The sequence below is a fragment of the Centrocercus urophasianus genome, unplaced genomic scaffold (assembly GCF_019232065.1).
Source record: "Centrocercus urophasianus isolate 14NV4802_14NV808 unplaced genomic scaffold, USGS_Curo_1.0 seq_15, whole genome shotgun sequence".
Lineage (NCBI taxonomy): Eukaryota > Metazoa > Chordata > Aves > Galliformes > Phasianidae > Centrocercus > Centrocercus urophasianus.
In genome coordinates, this window is record NW_024884697.1 from 46914292 (window position 1) to 46932987 (window position 18696).

At 38.9% G+C, this 18696-nt stretch overlaps 1 protein-coding gene across 1 annotated transcript in view; it reads left to right on the forward strand.

Moving 5' to 3' along the window:
• Window positions 1–18696, forward strand: part of UBN2 (ubinuclein 2) — a 57760-nt gene that overhangs the window by 2060 nt on the left and 37004 nt on the right. Inside the window, exons 2-3 of the mRNA XM_042816398.1 lie at window positions 2977–3069; window positions 8580–8681. Coding sequence (XP_042672332.1) covers window positions 2977–3069; window positions 8580–8681 — 195 coding nt within the window. The remainder of the gene's footprint in view (window positions 1–2976; window positions 3070–8579; window positions 8682–18696) is intronic.

Sequence of the window (18696 nt, forward strand, 5' to 3'; positions counted from 1 at the left end):
AAACACTGATGTAAAGTAGTTCTGTTACAACTAAGATCAGATAGATAGAAATAGTGATAGAATTGCTTCTTAAGGAATTTCTGGCAGTACAGATTGAAGATCAGTAGATTGTAATATTGTCGCTTTCTGGACTGTGAGGAACAAACAACTGATTATGTAAAACTGTGTCATAAATTGTGATCCTTTAAAAGCAATTCTGAACTGTTCAAAATCTACTGTGTAGTTGTCCTGTCAGTTTAACTTCTTGCTGATTACAAAGCAGAAACTGAAAAGGCTTCTCTATATAGCAGAGGGGACTTAGAATCTTGCCTCAGTCAACATGCAAAGCTGAGGAGTATGTTGTGTCCAGGAGTAAAACAGGTATCCCACTTCCTTCATGGTTATAGGAAACATAAGAGAGTTTGCTCTGCACAAATCAGCCTCTCACTTAATCCCTGGTCACTCTCAGACCAAGAAATGTTGTAACCTCTTCAGAATCCTAAAATAGAAGCAATTATGAAAGGAAGACTGATTCTGCTTGTGGAGTAGGATAACTACGGTGATGTGTAGTAGTTAAGGCAGCGGAGAAAACTGCTTTGTTAAAACAGATCTTGAAGAAGAATCTTCTGCCCTCTGTCATTTTTTTGCTGATTCTGAGATTTGCTGTGAGTTAGTGGTAAGTAGTTAGCAGTTAATGCTGTTGTTTTAAATGGAGCTTAAGCTTTCAGAACTTAGTTTTGTTATAAAGTTAAAATGAACAGTTCATACAAACTTAGTTATGCAAACTGTTTTTGTAGGGTGAAGACTGATGGGGTTTTCTGAAGACTATTGTTTACTACTTATCCCTTATAAGTTACTCAGTTTCCTTGAAGCTATTCCCACTGAAGTTCAACATGACATAATTCAAAACATTCTTTATCCTGTAGTGTTGCTTGGGGCTAGAGTAGCCAAGAATGGATCTCCAGAGGCTTGCTGTTCTGGAAGGGGAAAGATGTGTAAAAATTCCATCAGTGTATGGGAATAAATGGAAGCATTAATTTAATAGGTCTCTTAAGCAGTTAATAAAGAATACCAAAATTTACTTGACAGGTTGAATGCTACCTTTTTTGTTGTTGTTGTTCAATTCGAAAATTGGATTTACAGCCTGAAGGAGAAGCTGATGAAAATGTTTCTGATAAACGTGTGGTGTTCTTCTCCTTTGCTCTTTTTAATACCAGTGAAGAAAGCATCCTTTGGTGGGGTTGTTTGTACAGTTCATCTTCTGGTAGGAATAACCACATAACATTTTTGTGTAAAACAACATAAAGTGGTTGAGCCAGAAGTCCACATTGGCTAGTGTCAGGCAGGCTGTAAATGTGCTGAAGTAGTAATGTCTTGAAGTTAATGTGAAGTTCGAAAGACCTGACTGCCTGAGCCCTTACGTACTGTCAAACTGAAGTTTGCTAATAACTACTTAAAGCATATAACAAAGTAGTCCAGCTACACCTTTGATGGTTTGGTGAAGAGATGAAATTAACTAATTTTCCTTGACCTGTGTTGGAGTTTGGCAGTAGAGGCTGAACCTTCCCACCAACATTCTGTTACATGATGTTGCTGTGACAGAGGGCAGCAGATGGGCAGTTGGACAAAATGGTGTCTGACCTGGAAATGCATATGAAGCAAAGGTGTATCATTGAATTCCTCCACGTGGGAAAATGGCACCTTTTGACATTCATGAATGCTTATTGAACATTCCAAACAGTGGATGTGAGCACAGTGAGATGGTGGGATGTGTGTTTCAGTAGTGGTGAAGATGGCGTTGCTGGTGGAAATGCATCACTATTGAAGAAAAATACTGTGTTGTCACTGGGAATTTCTCCTATCAGTGTTTGTGTGCTCTTTGTATCTGTTGTATTTCTCCTGGAAATAAATGGCAGGCATTACTTTTGGAGTGATCTATATAGAGTGGGTTTTCCCTGCTAAAAGGAGAAAGTGTTTTATGAATTGAGCAGTATTTATATTAATATGTAGCATGCAGGAAAGGCATATGTAACTTAGTAGATGCTTCAGGGTTAGCCATAACCCTCTTCTTATAAGTACTCAATTTCTCTTACTGTGGGGGGGGAATCTTGCTTTTCAGAGCATTGCATGTTGCTTTTTGTTCCATCGTTGGCTGTTGTAGAACTTGATTTATTCATTGAGTGGTTCATGTGAAGTAAAGTTAGAGAAGCATCTGTGAAGGCCTAACTGTTCTGCCATGTTTTAGAACTGTTACCACTCCCACCCCTTTTACTGTATTTTATATAGAAAATTAACAAATGCAGTCATAGGGTTTTTTTTTCTGGGAAAAAGAAAAAAAGAACACCTTTTCATGCTCTTATTATTCATTGACTTCTTGTCAGTGGAAACTCAGAAGTGGATGCTTCCTGCTTATTTATACAGCTGGAATATTAAATCATGTTATTCTAGCTGCTGTAGTGGCAATACTGTAGTATTTGTGCTGTGAATTCTGAAGTTATCCAAACAAGAGTATAGCAGTAAGGAAGTTTGGGGTGGTAAGGGTAAGCTACTTGTTGCAGTGTGACTTAGCAATTGAAAAATTACATAGCATTCTTGCTGGTTAGCATACTGGGTACATCTTGTGTGTGGTACCTGAGGATCACAGCACCAATAGGGTAGGCACCAGTGTAAGATATGTTTGGAGTTCTTTCTCTTTGGATCTCTAGTTCGGCCAGCGTTCTCTTCTGCTTATACTTTTGGTTGAGGTTGCACTGGAATACTTAGGGAAACGTAAAGCTGAACCTTTAGTTTTGCATTTGTCTCTTCACTAGGAGGAGACAAGTAGATGATAACTGAATGGCTTACACTCTTTTGTAGAGCATGAAGTAAGCATTTGGACCCTCTTAGGGATTCCCACTACTTGGTCGTTAGAATATACTTTATTCACTTTTAATAGGTTTTTACTAGACATATCTTATGTTTCTCTTGTAATTGAATGAATACTTCTGCCTTTTTCAGAAGAAATCTGTTCACTCAGAAGATCCTTTCAACGATGAACAACGTGAGCGCCACGAAGTGGAAGCACTAGCCAAGAAGTTTGAGGCAAAATATGTGAGTTTCTGTGCCTTTGTTAGCATTACAAGTGTTTAGTTGTGACGGTGTGGCATTAACACCAGGTTTTGGTTGCTCAGTAGAGATGTTGGTGTAATGTCAAATGTCTTCTGTATATGTCGGAGCTGGCCATCTCATTTATATTTCATCTAAGTAGCTTGAAGCTGCTACGAGATTATTAGACAAGTCTGCTAAATAGATTTCTCCATAGGATAGTATTGCCTGTGAAGCTATTCTTGGGAAAGCTTCCTATGTAAGGGCAACTGAGTAATAAATGCAGATCGATATCAGTGATAAATACTGTTGTGCACTACTGAGCAGCTCTTCTCTTAAGGCTGTGTACTGACAAATCTGGATGAATTTCTGACTAGTTTGGAATGCTTCCATAGGAAGCTATTATTTAGTAAGTCATCACTTGATGAGTTTATCTTGTAGCTGCCAGATGCCTAAAGTTAACTCTGCTGACTCCTGAAAATGTATCTTGAATGACTTGAACAACTCTAGGTGATAATATAAAGAGGCTTTCACTAATAAATTAAGGTAGAAATCAGAAAGTGTTGTCTAAAACCACACCCAAGCAAGCCTTTAAGAATTCAAATGGGTAGGGTTGGGTGATTAATTCTGAGCTGGCAATCAGAACCTCATCATCGTGCTTCGACATGTTGATATTCTGAATTACTAATAGAGAAGGGAAACAAGAACAGTGCTTTGTATCTTTTGCTATTAATATGCATATTGAAATGTTACTTGTTTGATTTCTTTTTTTTTTTTTTTCCTGGCGAAGGCTGACTTTTAGGAGTATCTGGTCTAAATATTCAGTAGAAGCAATTAGTATTTCAGAGCATGTTAGATGTGATACATCACAAAAGAAATCCTTAAACTGAAAAGAATCATTTTCTTTTTTTTGAAGGGATTGACAGAAACTCAATATAGCCAGTGTACTGAGAAGGCAGTTCCGTAATAGTGTTTAGTTTTCATTTGAATGATAAATTACTTTTTGAACTTCAGAGAGAAATATTTCAATTGTACTTTCTAGAAACTCATTTCCATAAAACAAGTTAAGGATTTTAATAATGTTCTAAAACAAGCAGCTTAATTGTAGGAAATGAAAGTCAGTGGAGAGCATGTAAAGCAATATATGTAGGAGGGGTGGGGGTGGTGGAAGCAATCTAGTACACATGCAGTGTAGTATGCATGCATATACATTCATTCATCAAAGCTAAACGTGTACATTTATGGACAAAGTTTATTATTAAAAATATGGAAACTTAATTCCAGTGCTCAGTAGCATAAGAGGCAAATAGATATTTGTAACCATTAGAAAAGCAGTAAATAACGAACTACTGTTTTACCAGGGTATGAATTCATGCTTGTATTTGACTGTGCTTCTAAGGTCCTGCCTTTCTTTATTGTCATACCTTATGCCCCCCCTGCCACAAAATTCTCAGAAGGCAAATGTCTTCTAGGAACAATTTGAGTAGGACGACTAAGGATGGAGGGTGCAGAGAGATTGATAGTTCTTGTGTTAGATAGTTGCCGTCTTTTCTCTCTTCCAATACAAGAGCCATCAGTCTCTACTTACACTTCATGGTAGGAAGAATTGCATGTCTGTATGCTGACCCAGTGCAATTGCTCCTGTTCTGACAGTATCCAGCCAGCTTCTGAATCTTGAGGTGAGACATTTACTCCCTAGCTTAAACTAGGATAGATATCCACTGATGTAGATGCTAATTCTCTTTATCTAATACTTCAGTGTAGAAGTAATCATTGGTTGTATGAGAATGAAGGTTTTTCTCACATTTGCAGGAAGGATTATTTCTTTTTTAAACTGATAATGATTTACCCATTTAAAATTGAGTCAGGTGTCTTCTTTACACAGCACTGATAGTGTAGTAGTGGGGAAAAAAAAGTGACTTGTGGAAAGCACTCTTCCTTAAAGACCTTTTTTTTTACTTTTTTTCATGTAAATGTCTGTACTTATAATTGGTACAGTTTTGGATACATCTTGTTGATACCAACATAAACTCTTTTAATAAGCTTTTCTAAGTCTGGGAGTGTAAAGTTAATGCACTGTTTGTTTACTTGATTGTTTAGAACTTTATTGTGATGGCTGTGAGTTTTAATGTGCCAGCATAGAAATCTCTTCCAAATAGTTGCAATTTTCAGTCCTGCTTTCTTATTCTTTAGTAAAATTAAACATTATATGCTATATGCTGTGAAAACATTATATTAATCTCAGGCAATATTATATAAAATGTTAAAAATATTAATCCTGAAATAAGATCAGTAGTGGTCAGTTGTAACAGTTCTCTGATGCTATAGGAACCTCATGCTTGAAAGTGTAACAGAGCAAGCGTGTGCTGATGATGCCTGAGCGTGCCTTTCGATCAGTTTGTGGCTTCATTTCTTCCCAAGCCGAGGGCTGTGTGTTTAGCCACCATTCATGTAGTTTTCTGCCGTAAATCTGCCAGGTCATCTTCTGAGCTTACTGATATTTAACGTTGTATTCCACAGCACTGAGTGGCGTGGTGATTGCTATGTGAAAACATTCTGTGTAAAATTGTTGGCTAATAAGTTCGTGTGGTGCTCCTTAATTCATGTATTGTGAGAAAGAGTGAATGGCTTCCTGTTCTTCTCCATGCTGCGTGTGATTCTGATGCTATCAGCTAGTCTGTCATTTCATTCTCCAGCTGAACTCTGATACTGTACAGTAGCAGCTTTTTACCTTTAAAATCTTTGTTGGCTCACTGTTCCCTTTTTTTGTTCCAGTTTCTTTTTTTAAATGAAAGAACATTAGCAGTAGGATGCCCTGATTTATCGGTGATATAATCATGACTTCTGGTTTTTTTCTTTTTTTTTTTTTTTTTTTCTAAGTCCTATTTCTTTCCTTTTTTGACCACTGCTGATTGTCGGGCAAATGTCATAGAACTCCATGTAATGACTCCAGCACTTCCTGAGCAGCATAACAAATTGGGAGCACGCTGTATTTGTTGTTAGGGTTATACTTCCTTTGTGCGGATTACCTTCCTTTTATTATCATAGAATTCAATTTACTATTCAAGTACTGAGAACTGAGTGGTCTCAGTGCTCCTTCAGCTGCCTCTCGTATTTACTACACTGCGTAATTTCTGACATCTCTCTCTTCCTCCCTGCCCCCCAGCTGTTAGCTTCTTTGTTGCTTCTACAGATGGATACATGCTCCTTGGTGACCCATTCGTTCCTACCCTTCGGATACTGGCCTTAAATCAGTCATTAATTTGAGTGGACTTTCTCTCTCATCCAGTGATAGTTTGCTGTCTTTAAGCACCTTGGGGTCTTTTTTTTTTTTTTTTTTTTTAATTTTGAGGTTCTGTTTCCTTCCAGCAAAATTATTTTCTGCCCTGGAATGTGTATTCTTGTATCTCCTGGTTTTGTTTTTTAACTTTTATTAATGTGCCCAAAACTGAGATGAAATTGACTCATTTCTGAAGAGTCTTCCAGGGGCATTGTATTTGCTACTTTCTGTGGTGTGAAGGTTCTTTAAACTTCGTGTTATGCTCTATCATTGAATTAATATTTGAGCTTCTGAACAATTGCATGAGTGCTATTTGTAGCTTCAGGAATCCTCAGTTTGCTCTGGTGTCATGGCTGCTTATGCTTTGGGACTGAAAGGTTGGAGAAGCTCTTTGAGAAGAGAGGTGGAATAACACCAGTAGTAAAACTTCCCTTAATTATTGTGTAGTAAGCATTGATGCAGAAGATTGCTTCAGTTTTGTCTGGAACATCGATAGAGATGAGCCTGTAGACTTTTAACACACTTCCTTACACATAGCTTGGTAGAGTCAGCCTGAAGGAAATTCTCTAACTCCAGGTATGGTGGTTCAGATACTATCATATCTGCTTCTATCTCAAGACAACTTACTGTTTTAATCCTACCTTTACTCACTCTGCTCTTACAAGACTTTCATTTATTAGGCTTGTCCCATATCTGTGCTGAATGTCTATGAATAACAATAATGCAGTAAAAATGCATTGGGAAATCTCTGTTAAATGCTTGTATGTACTGAAGTAGGCATTACTGCAAAAAGATTTGGAACCCATGAACAAGGATGTGCTCCCCTGTGTTCTTAATTACCTAGAGTTAAGAGAAATAATACAGAGCTGGATTGCGCTATACTATATTAATGGGATTGTAGAGGCAAAATGCCATAGTGTTCATTAACTTATAGTTGCTACAGAATCATGAGAATTACAAACTTGCATGAAATGCACTGGAATTTAAAAAAGAACACTTAAATTTTACCTCTGCTTTTCAAATATCTTCTTTTTTCATCCAATATTTTTTTTTTTAAAACAAAAAGCTACTGCATGTCTGCGTATTCCCAAAGCATCAGATGAGTAACTTGGCTATAGGGGATGACAGAGCGGATAAAAAAAGGTTAGGGGTACTATTAGGTTGGAAACCTGAACTAGAAATGGAACTCACCTTTGTGTTTTTTTTTCTTGTACAATTGTGTTTATTGGTTTAGTTATACCTGTTTGTTTGCCAAGAGTATACACTTTGATCATAGTTGGCAAATATTCATGGAAGAGCCCAATACTGTTTTAGTAAAGATGGTGCCCTTAGGCACTTAGCTTTAATAATTTTATATTGACAATTTCCACAGTATGCAGGAGTCAGAAAACTAGGCCTCACATCTTAAGCACTGCTTGTTTGCATAGCCTTAAGTTCAGTTATCCTGCAGCTGGTTTGAGCTCCATGTGACTTTTTACTTAACAGTTACACTTTCATGTTGGAAGAGTGCTTACAGGTTAAACTGAAGTTTACTTTCTCTTGGAGGTAAGTGAATGCACAATCTACAATGTAGCTCATGGCTTTAAGGTAACTCAAGTAACCATCTCATGTCTGGTCCTATCAACTGCAGTGACAGCTCTTGTATTTCAAGGTATTTCATCTTACTGTGTTTTTCTTCAGTTATGTTAAATAAATGCTGTAACTTTTTGGAAACTCATACACTCCATATCTGCAAGCACCAGATATTTTTCTCTTCTGGCTTAGGCTTCACACTCCTGTAGAAAGGCAGTCCGTCTCGTGTGGGGGAAACTTGTTAGCAAATGCAAGGCTGTTTGTGTTCTCCTTTGTAGTGGCCCTGTAGCGTACTGAAAGACTTAACGCTACCTACATTATGTCAGTTGTTCTATCACTAACAGAATTTTAAAACCAGAGCAATGAAACACGTCTCGGCAGAAAATGTTAGGAATACTTCAGTCACCCAGAAACCAGGTGGCTAATGAATAACTTTCAGAAATGATTCTGATAAGGCATTTATACAGCATTTCAGCATGCTTGCAGGAACTCATTCCTTTGTGAAAGTTATGCCTTCTGTTTTTTATTTACATAGACAGTCTTCAAAGACACATCAGAGTAAAACTCTGCTGATTCCCTGAATGACTATCACACCAGTGTTCTACGTTTTGTAGACTTTTGTTTGCTTTCTTCCCAACTGATATAACTTTCTTTTCTTTTCCAGAGTGGAAAGCCCCACAAACATCGGAAGGATCGCCTGCAGGATCTCATTGATATAGGTTACGGCTATGATGAAACAGACCCTTTCATTGATAATTCTGAAGCAGTAAGTAAGCCTTATTAATACAGCACCAAGAAACAAAGTGGCCTTTTTTTCTTTTCTTTATAAAAGGAAAAGAAGGGTAGGGCAAATGCTTTGTGCTCGAGTGTAACTAGTGTGAATCTAAATGGTAAGTTACTGTGGGCATCCAATAAATGGATGGTTTGTAGTCTGAGATCATTTTGTATTGCATGTGCTAAGAAAGCTGCTACTGTATCACATATTCCAGTTGTAGAAATTGATTTTATTTACAGTGGTCTGAAATTACACTGGGCTTTGTTTAGTTTCTTGTTCTAGCTGTCTGGATTATGAATTGATTACTGGTGGTAGGTTTCCTGTATAAATTCAAATACTAGTCTTTTCTCCAGAACCCACAGGGACACTGAACGTCTGAAAATTTTGAGATAAAATAGGTTTGAGATAAAAACAAGGTTTTACAGATTATTTTATGAGTACTTTTCAGAAATCTTATCAGATGATGTAAGACAAAAATGCATTAATTGGATGCAGGCAGTATCTATTTGGAGGATTATAAGAAGGCACTTGAAAATATCTTAAAGGTTATATAGAAAATTGTGAGGGAAAGAGCTTGGAAGAAAGAGTAGATGATAAAAGCTTTGGGAACATCCTGTAGTTCTCCTCTATTAGATGCCAGAAAGGAGTAGATATTCTTTCTTCATTTTTTACTTGACTAAACAGTACAAAACCACTAACAAGCACCACCTGACATGTTAGCCAGCCTTCAATCTCCTCTGGTGAGTGGCACAGGACCAAGCAGCCATGATGAAGAGGGGGGAGCTAAAAGTTTGAGTCTTGAAAGGTGGGAGGAAAGGAAATGTAAAGGAGAAAAACACCATGGAAATGAAGTGTATTGTTTAGCATTTATTATGCTGAGCTAATGTGGTAAGAGTCCTGGAAGTTATAAAACTGTTTTGAGAACTGTGAACACTGAGCTGTGAGGTTTCTAGTGTACGGCAGTTGCTCTGAATACTGCTGAGAACAGTGTGGGTACACAGAAGGTATGCTGGAGAACTGGTACCTTCTTGAGCAAGAGAAGTCCAGCCATTTACCACAGTGGTAGCAGGCTGAGCTCATCTCAGTGGATTGTTTTGGTGAAGGCAGTCTGAAGGTGCATGAGCAAGTTGTGTGAAAAGTAAGTTTGCTGTAGATGCTTGCCATAACCTCTATTAATTTGTCATCTCTTTTCTTGGCCCAGATTAATATTGACAATGTCAACTAACATTTTAACTGTCTGATATCCCTTGGTTTTTGACTGTGCAGCTGGGACCATACTGGGGCCTAAGATGGTGTCATTTGCAAAGGTCAAATTCTGATCTTCAGCTCAGTAAGAACAGATGTTTCATTCTTGCTGAGAAAGCAGTTTAGTCTGTGTAGGCTTACCTGGGTACTCACTGTTGCTGAAGGCAATCACCCTCACTTCTGAAATCTTGTGATAACAATGCCCAATTTATATTTTGATTTTTTTTTTTTTTTTTTTTTTTTCCCCAAGATTTATTTCATTCTATCATAGATCTTATTTATGCATTGAGTACTTGTAGTACAGATCCCTGTCAAAGCTGAATATGAGTTCTTGAGATTTGAACACTACTATTTCTCACACTTTGCTTCCTTCAAGTGCAGTTCTTGTTACCAGTAACACATCATTAGCTTTGCAGAACCATTTGCTTCAGATATCTCCTGCAAGAACATAGAAAAGGTAGTTGTCCAAGCACCAGAGGGTTATATCATGTGTAAGCTACTGGGGAAGAATGGTATATTATCTGAAGGCTGCTCTCCTGAACAAATCATTATGCCTTGTCTTCATAATGAATTCATAGTGCAGATTAGTGAAATGCCATCTCTGTGTGCCAGCTGCAATCTTAAGTCCCTGTTGCTGAGCTTAAGGGCTCTGTAGTGTGGCATTTTAGTTCAGCGAAACCTCTTGTTCATTCTCTGTCAGATGCAGACGGGAATTGTTTAGAAGGGAAGCCTAGATGTTGAGTTTGTTCATCTTCTCTGGACAGTTATTAAATCGCTGAGAAACAGCAGAACTAGGTCCAGCCTAGACACTTCCTTTTGAAATACATGCTTTCTTAAAAATAAAAAGCTATGATGTCCAGGGTACAGATGCTTGGAAGCAAGTATGAGCACCTCTTCAATTGTTCCAGGATTGGAGTCCTTTTATCTCCCGTATCCCAGGCAGGATAAGCTTCCTTAGAATGCTAGTCCTTGTCACAGGAGTGAAAGAAATGCTGAACTCTTTGGCAATGAAACAGATTTATTCTGTACCTTTAGGGAGTTCTTCCTTTTAAAAACAAATGTTGAGAGAATGCTATCAAATGCTATTGAAAAAATCAAACCAGTAAAACTAAACCTCTTTTTTAGTAGGAGCTCTGAGTTAATGAGTCCTGCTTTCTTTGGATCTGTTTGCAAATTAAGCAGTTTTCTACATGCAATGAAGAGGCGTATATAACATGTGGCATGTGTAACTGCATTTGGTTTCTTCAGGAATCAAATTGGTCATTTTTTCCTTGAGAGGGGAGGAAACAGGGTCAATCTCAGGGACTCTGCTAATGACATGATTGTCAAGTAACAGACTTCAATAGAGCTGGAGTACAAACAGCTATAGGGCATGTGTTTCTAGAGGAAGATTCTTGGAAAGCACTGATTAAAGTGGACTTCCTGTAAGCAAAGAGGTTTTACCAGTCACTCCTTAAAGGGCAGTGGTATTTGCTCTGATAGAGTAGGTTGGGCTCAGGGCTGTTTGGCATTAGTGCCCCATCTTCAGCCAAAAAGAAAATTGCCTGAGATTCCTACTGATCTTACAGACCTACTTTGATTGTTCTCTATAGAAAGAATCAATTCTTGCCTATTGAGTATCACAGAATTGTAGGGGCTGGAGGGCACCTCCAGAGATCGAGTCCAGCTCCCCTGCAAAGCAGGTCCTCTACAGCGCTCTGCACAGGTAGGTGTCCAGGGGATCTGGAATATCTCCAGAGAACAAGAATCCACAACTCCCCCCCGGGCAGCCTGTTCCAGTGCTCCATCACCCTTACTGTGAAGAATTCTTCGCATATTGGTGCAGAACTTTCTGTGATCAAGTTTCCCCTTGTCCTGTTCCTACAGACCACTCAAAAGAGGTTGGCTGTGTCTCTTTGATTCTCTCACTTAAGGTATTTATAAGCATGAGTCAAATCCCCTCTGAGTTGTCTTTTCTCAAGGCTGAACAGATCCAGTTTGCTCAGGCTTTCTCTCATAAGAGAGATGTTCCACGCCCTTAATCATCTTTGTGGCCCTCCACTGGACTTTCTCCAGGAGATCCTGGTCTTATTCCAGGAAGTCCAGAACTGGATACAGTACTTTAGGTGAGGCCTGACCAGGGCAGAGCAGAGGGGGAGGATCACCTCCTTGCCACCAGGGCACACTGCTGGCTCACTGCCAACCTGTCATCCACCAGGACCCCCAGGTCCTCCACAGAGTTCCTCTCAGCAGGTCATGTCCCACCCTGCACTGATACTTGCTGTTACTCTTCCCAGGTGCAAGACTCTATGCTTGCTCTTGTTAAACCTCATTTGGTTTAACAAAATATTTCCCTAAGTGACAATAATACTTACACCACATCTTCCTTCAGTCTCGTCTCCTTCGTCTCCTCTTACAGAATGAGAACATAGTTACATATTGCTGTATGCTTTGGATGTATCCTGGTGTTTGATTATTTTTTTTGTCTTCACCCTTGCTGTCCTCCTCCTTGGATGATTTTGTTAGTTTCTAAAGCCCACTTTGGAGAATTGGCTTTCTCTTCCTAATTCAACTGAGACAAGTGGGAAATCCGTGCTTCAGGGGATATTTCTGGATTGAGTGTTTTGATTGTAGTAAGTGGATGCTGAAGTTTTCATTCTAGATAAAATTTACATTAAGGCTATCTTCCATTTTTTTTCTAGCTGCTCTATATCAGCTTGTTCCAACCTTTAGCAGTTGACTTCTGCAGTAGTAATGCAGTATTTATAACCTGCAAGGAAAGCTGTTCCTCAGTTTTTCCACTGCTTCAAAGTCTAAAATGAGTATTGCTGTAGTGCAAATTACCAGGCTACATTACTTGTGGAATGGTGCTCCTGTACGCTTTTGCTTTCCCTCTGTTCTTCCTGCATGCACTTGCATGTGAGCCTGGTCTCCTTGTTTTTGTGATGAAATATTTGGTCAGTTGCATGCCTTCCTGACAGCGTAAGCTTTATATGCGTGGAGGATCCCGGAAGTGCTCTTAATTTTCTGCTATGCCACATAGAATGGGAATCTGAAGAAAGACATTGTGTTCAGAGAACAAGTATGCTATTACCTCTTACTTACACCTGCACGTCCATAAACAAGGATCACTTAGCACCTTTGTAAGTTGGACAGATGAACACAGAAGGGAGAACAGCCTACCTAGAAATCTGTAAGCATTTGTTTTGGAACAGTGATGCTCCATAACCCAACTGACAGTAATTGAAACAAAACATAAATGCCAAGTGTAACAGAGATGCTGATTGATGGTCAGCACTTCAGGACACTCAAGACCTTAACTGTTAGCCTGCTAATGCTATAGGTGCTTATACTGGAAAAATGTTGCCTAAGACCCATTATTAAACATATTTTCATTTTAAATTGAGAGATAAACTTAACATTATTCTGCATTTTCATGTGGAAAAAGCTGCCCTTGTAAGCCTCTGTAACATCATCCTCGCTAAATATAGAGGGTATCTTTAAAGTTTTTATTTTTTAAGATATTTGCTAGCTGTTTCTCTGGATACAGGTTTGTTATTACTGACCTGTCTTCCTTGTTCACTGTCACTTTGCACAGTGGTTGGGGCACCAGTGCATGGTGTCACTTTAATAAAAGATATCTTGCATGCTTCCCAGGTGTCTTCAGGGTAGATCTGCTGGCTGGCAGCTGATATGTCATATGCATTCTAATGAATTCAGGGCAAATTTCAATTAAATTTTCCTTTGCTTTTGTGTCCCTACTCCCCGAAGATAAATGAGGGTGTAGTGTGGAGTACCAAACAAATAAAGCAGATACTGTTCCACATGCGGAATAGTTGTGTTTAAACTATGTTCTATACTGGTTTAACACCATAGGTAGCCAACTATTACACAGCTGCTCTCACTGTCCCTCCTCTGAAGACCTTGTCTGTTTGGTAAGGACAAGGGGTTTGGTCATCAGTTGTTGCAGACATAAGAGGAAGATTTGTTGCCAGTTAGTTACAGTCTAGAATAGTAAGAACTAAAAGCAAATTAAAAACCCCTTTCCCTTCGTCTACCTTGTACCTCCCACCCTGTACCCAGGGTGTCAGGGGAATGCAGATTGTACTCTGTCCATAGTAATGCTTTGTTGTTGCCACTCCTTCGCTCCATGTAGGAGCATCGTCCCATAGGATGTCATCCTTCTCAAATTGATCCTGTGTGGGTTGGCTTCCCAGGAGCTGCAAGGACATCATGGGCCTTTACTATGGGGCCCAGCATTCAGGGGTGCACCACTCCAGCATGGCTCCCCATCAGCGACAGCTCCCCTGCAGGCTCCTCTCCATGGGCTGCAGCTCTGGCCCATGGTCTCCTTCTGCGGGGGCTTGCCATGGACTGTGGGCTCCTGCATGGGTTGCGCGTGGAGATCTGCCTGGGGCGCCTTCTGCCCTTCTTCACTGACCTTGGTATCTCTGGGATTGTTCCTCTCTATATTTTTTTCACTCTTCTGTTTCCCCACAGCAACTTCTACCCTTTCTTGAGTATCCTGTTGCAACCACCAAGTGTTGTTCAGTGGCTCAGCTCTGGCCAGCAGCTGGTCCCTGCAGGAGCTGGGTGGAGCTGGCTCTTATCTGACTTGGGGCCTCTCACAGAGGCCACTCCTTCAGCCTCCTTGATAGCAAAATGTTGCTGTAAAAGCCCAGTGCAGTACCAAGCAGTCTTACAGTGCAACTTTCATTATGGCTAGATGAATTAAATTGAATGTACAGAGTGAATCTGGTGTTTGTTAAAATGCTTTTTCTGCAAAATATACAATTTTTTAGGGAGGAATAAATGAGTAGCTTTTTTAATCCTGTGTTCTGACTTACATTTAAATCAGATACTTTAGGACTGTTCATTTACTTCAAGACCTCATTGGGACAGTTCAGAAACAGAAAGCTCAAATAGCTTCTTGGGTATTCAAAAAAAACAAACAAGCAGATGTGTATCTGGCCTTTGTAGTATCATTGCTTAAATTGGTGTATGTCAAGACTTCTGTAGCAAGAAATATGTAATATTGATAGTAACTGCAGCACTATTTTTTTTTACTACTTTCAATTTTTTTTTTTTTTTTTTGGAAAGTACAAAGCATAACTTTTTTTCAGTAGCATTATTCTGAAACGTGAAAGCTGGAAGGGTTAAGCACTACATTAAAAATACAGTTCAGTATTCTACTACTATTACTTACTCAGAGTGGATCAGAGCGCAATCTCTGAAAGAATGCAGTTGGACAGATAGGTCACATGACTGATGATACACTTCATAAAGTAAGCTGAAATGCAAATACTGCTGTGGAAGTAATGCCTCCTGTTTTTTGTTATGTTGGCTCATGATGTCAGAAGAGAGTTTGGTGGTACTTCCTGCCAGTGTTCTGTTACATTTTGTTGCCATGTGACAGATGGTAGCAGAGGGACAAAGGGTGTCTGGCTTGGAAGTGCAAATGAAGTAAAGGTGTGTCATTGAATTCCTGCATGTGGAGAACTTACGTTCATTGATATTTGCTGAACATTTATGGAGACCAAACAGTGGAAGTGAGCACAGTGAGGCAGTGGATGGTACATTTCAGCAGTGGGGACAGCAATGTGAAAGACAAAACAAGCCATGCGTATTTTTGTGAGCAAGGTGTGCAGGCCTTTGTTCATCACTGGTGAAAATGCGTAGCTAATGGTGGTGTCTATGTTGAAGAATATATATATATTGTTTTGTAGTTGAGAATTTTATCGAATAGTGCTGTTCTTGTTTTCATGGAAATAAATAGGAGGCATTATTTTCGGATCAACCTACTTAAATAAAAGGCACCATAAAACTTACGTATACATTGTGGAAGTGGATCCTTTAGCATTACAAAGCTTTCTGCTTAGTTTTCTGTGTAATCCTGGAAAACTCCTTTCAGCCTAAGCCATTCTGGCATTCCATTATTGCTGGCCTGGTGTACATCTCCTCGCTTCCCACTGCAGCTGGCTAGAGCCATCTCAGAAATGTGCTGAACAAGGAACAAAAATGGTCTCTACTTGTTTTTATCCAAATAAAGCTAGTTTCACAACAAATGCTATTCAGGTTTTGTTTTTTTTTTTTTTTTTTTTAAACACTTGAATGCATTTACAGCAAATCTCATTTCTAGGAGTTAATGCAGAAGTACTGAAAAGCCTTTTTATGTGTGTACTTCTATTATACAGCTTGTTCTCTGGCAAAGAACAGAACAAGCAGAATTGTAACCAGAATATCTAAACACAGAAGCAGACAAGATGTGTACTGTGGGTTTGGATTTCAGAACTAAATTAGTTATAATACGTATAACTGTGCAGTTCTTAGTGTAAGAATAAAGAAGAAACTGGTTAACTTAATTAGGAATAAAAACCAGTTAATTTATTTTAAAAACATTTAGATTACCTTTCACATGGAAACAAATCTAGAGTAACAATACTGTTGTTCAAGGACAGTAGAAAATAAGAGAGTAGTTGAGAATAACTTCTATATTGATGTACTTTGAAGACAGTCTCAGTCTTTCTTCGCAGGATCTTTCCATAATCTGAGACAACCCTCTGTTCACAGGAACCAGTGCGTAAATCTTGTTTGTGTATCTGATGATTCTAATTCTCAGTCTTTGAATGTATAGGGAAGATTAGAGCATTGTAAAGGAGTTTAACAGATTTCCTTCAATAATAGAATTAGACAGGAGCTCTGATTCGATATGCAGAAAAAGCTAACGAAAAGCAAAATCTTGAAAAGACTTCATTGGAAGATTCGGAAGTTGCAAGAGGTGTATGCCTTCTGAGTGTCCTGGAGGAACTTCAAAGTTAAGCTGAATCCAGCTGGTGCCAGTATATTATAATATCTCATTCAAGTTTTATGTTGGATTAGAGCACTAGTCAGCAGTGAGCTTACGTTGGAGGATGAGAGACACTAGTTATGCTTCAGTTTGTAGAACTCGGTTTTAGATTTATTCCTTGTTCAGCAGGCTGAGGACAAAACAAATTTTATTGGGGAAAAATGAAATGAAAGGGTTAAGGAGATCTGAATGTCAGAAAGGTCTTTGGAAGTCAGACTAAATTCATAGTCCTTGGGGAAAGCTGCTGAAGCCTTAAGTGATCAGCTGCACTTCCCCATCTCGCTGACATTGTTTGCTGCTGACTGTATGGAAGTCTGTTCTTCACTATATTGAATAAAGTGTGCCTTTCTGGTCAATTTGTTTGCATGAGTTTGTGCCATGTGTCATGTCGATCATACTAATCACCTGCTATAACTCATGGTTTCCTCTGTCTTTAATTGTGACTTTGTTGGACTGTCTTTAATTGTTACTTTGTTCTCTGGGGCTTCCTTTACTGCTCTGCAGCCAAGTCTCCTCAGTATTTCCCTTTTCTTGTTCTTTACTTCTTATGATAATAGTCTCAGCTTTAACTGTGTACTTTCTCCTCTAAACTTGGCAACTAGTCTATACTTCTGTTTTGATCCCATACAGCCCTAACCTCACCAATTCAGTTCACGCCCTGTCAGCTTAAAAGGGAAATGCCTGCTCTGTCTATTAACTACTGTGGATAATCGTTTATTTTCTTTCCCTTTCATCTCCTTGTACTTAATGAAGCTGGTTCTGAGGGCCTATGGAAAAGTATCAGGCTTCTCTGAAGCTTTTACCCAGCCTCCACTCTTCAGTTCACTTTGCATGATTGTCCTGGTCTTTTAAGGTGAATGACAAGTCCATAACTGAGTCACTTTGCTTTCAATTTGTTTAATAGTCTCCTGTTTTCTTGCACTAGTCTTTCATGCAGTCTCAAGGTATTTCATAGATCCTGTCACTGCTTTTATTTCTTTGTGTGTGTTCTTGTACTGCATGTTAAGCCTTCCATTCCAAGAAGATAAAGATGATGACTCAGTGAAATTTCTAACTGCTTACTCAGATCAAATCCATGTAAAGTTCCAAGTTCAGGCTGTTCCATGCAACTTACTAGTCTAACTGCTTGTTAATTGTTTTCCTCTTAAGAATATAACTCTTCTGTCTTCATGCTTTTGGTGGTGCAAATTTTGTAGTTCTTAAACTGTCTCCAATTGTATCTTCAGTATATATTACATATATATACATATATGTTCAGTGTATATTACATCTGTGCAGGGGGAATGGACTAACCTGGTAACTGACTGCGTTGCCCTGCATGTGTTCCCTTCCTGTGAGTGATCTCAGATCTCCAGTTACTGGCGTGGCAGTTAAAAATGTGTGTACTTGCCCTAGTAATTTTTTCAACCTGTTGAATTCTGGGATGTATCAGCTCTTAGCAGGCAAGCAGTGAAAGGCCTGCTGGCTCACTATTCAAAATAGCAAACACACTGTTTCCCTATTCACTGTCCTACTTAATCGTTTGGTCTTGCTAGTAAACATTTATTGTTTACAGCTGTAACTCAGAGTAGACTTTTTCTTATGCCAGAGTACATACCTCTAAGATGTGTCAAAATCTCACACCCTTCCCTTCAGAAGGGAAGAAACCAATTCTCAGTCATTTAAATGTCATTGTATCTTATTGGTACTTTGTAACACTTAGGCATTTTGGTTTTATGCCTCTAAACAGGCTATTGCTTCTATTTGTTGTTGATCAAGCTCACCACCTTAGATTTTTCACTATTTGTTGTTAACAAAATGTGTCACCGAAATTAACAGATGTTTGAAAATACTTTTCACAATAGGTGTCAGAGCAATTTTAGCAAACAAACAGAGAACCAGATGAGAAAAGGGTTTCTTTGTGCAGGTACTGTGAGTTGTTAAGGAATAGAAAGT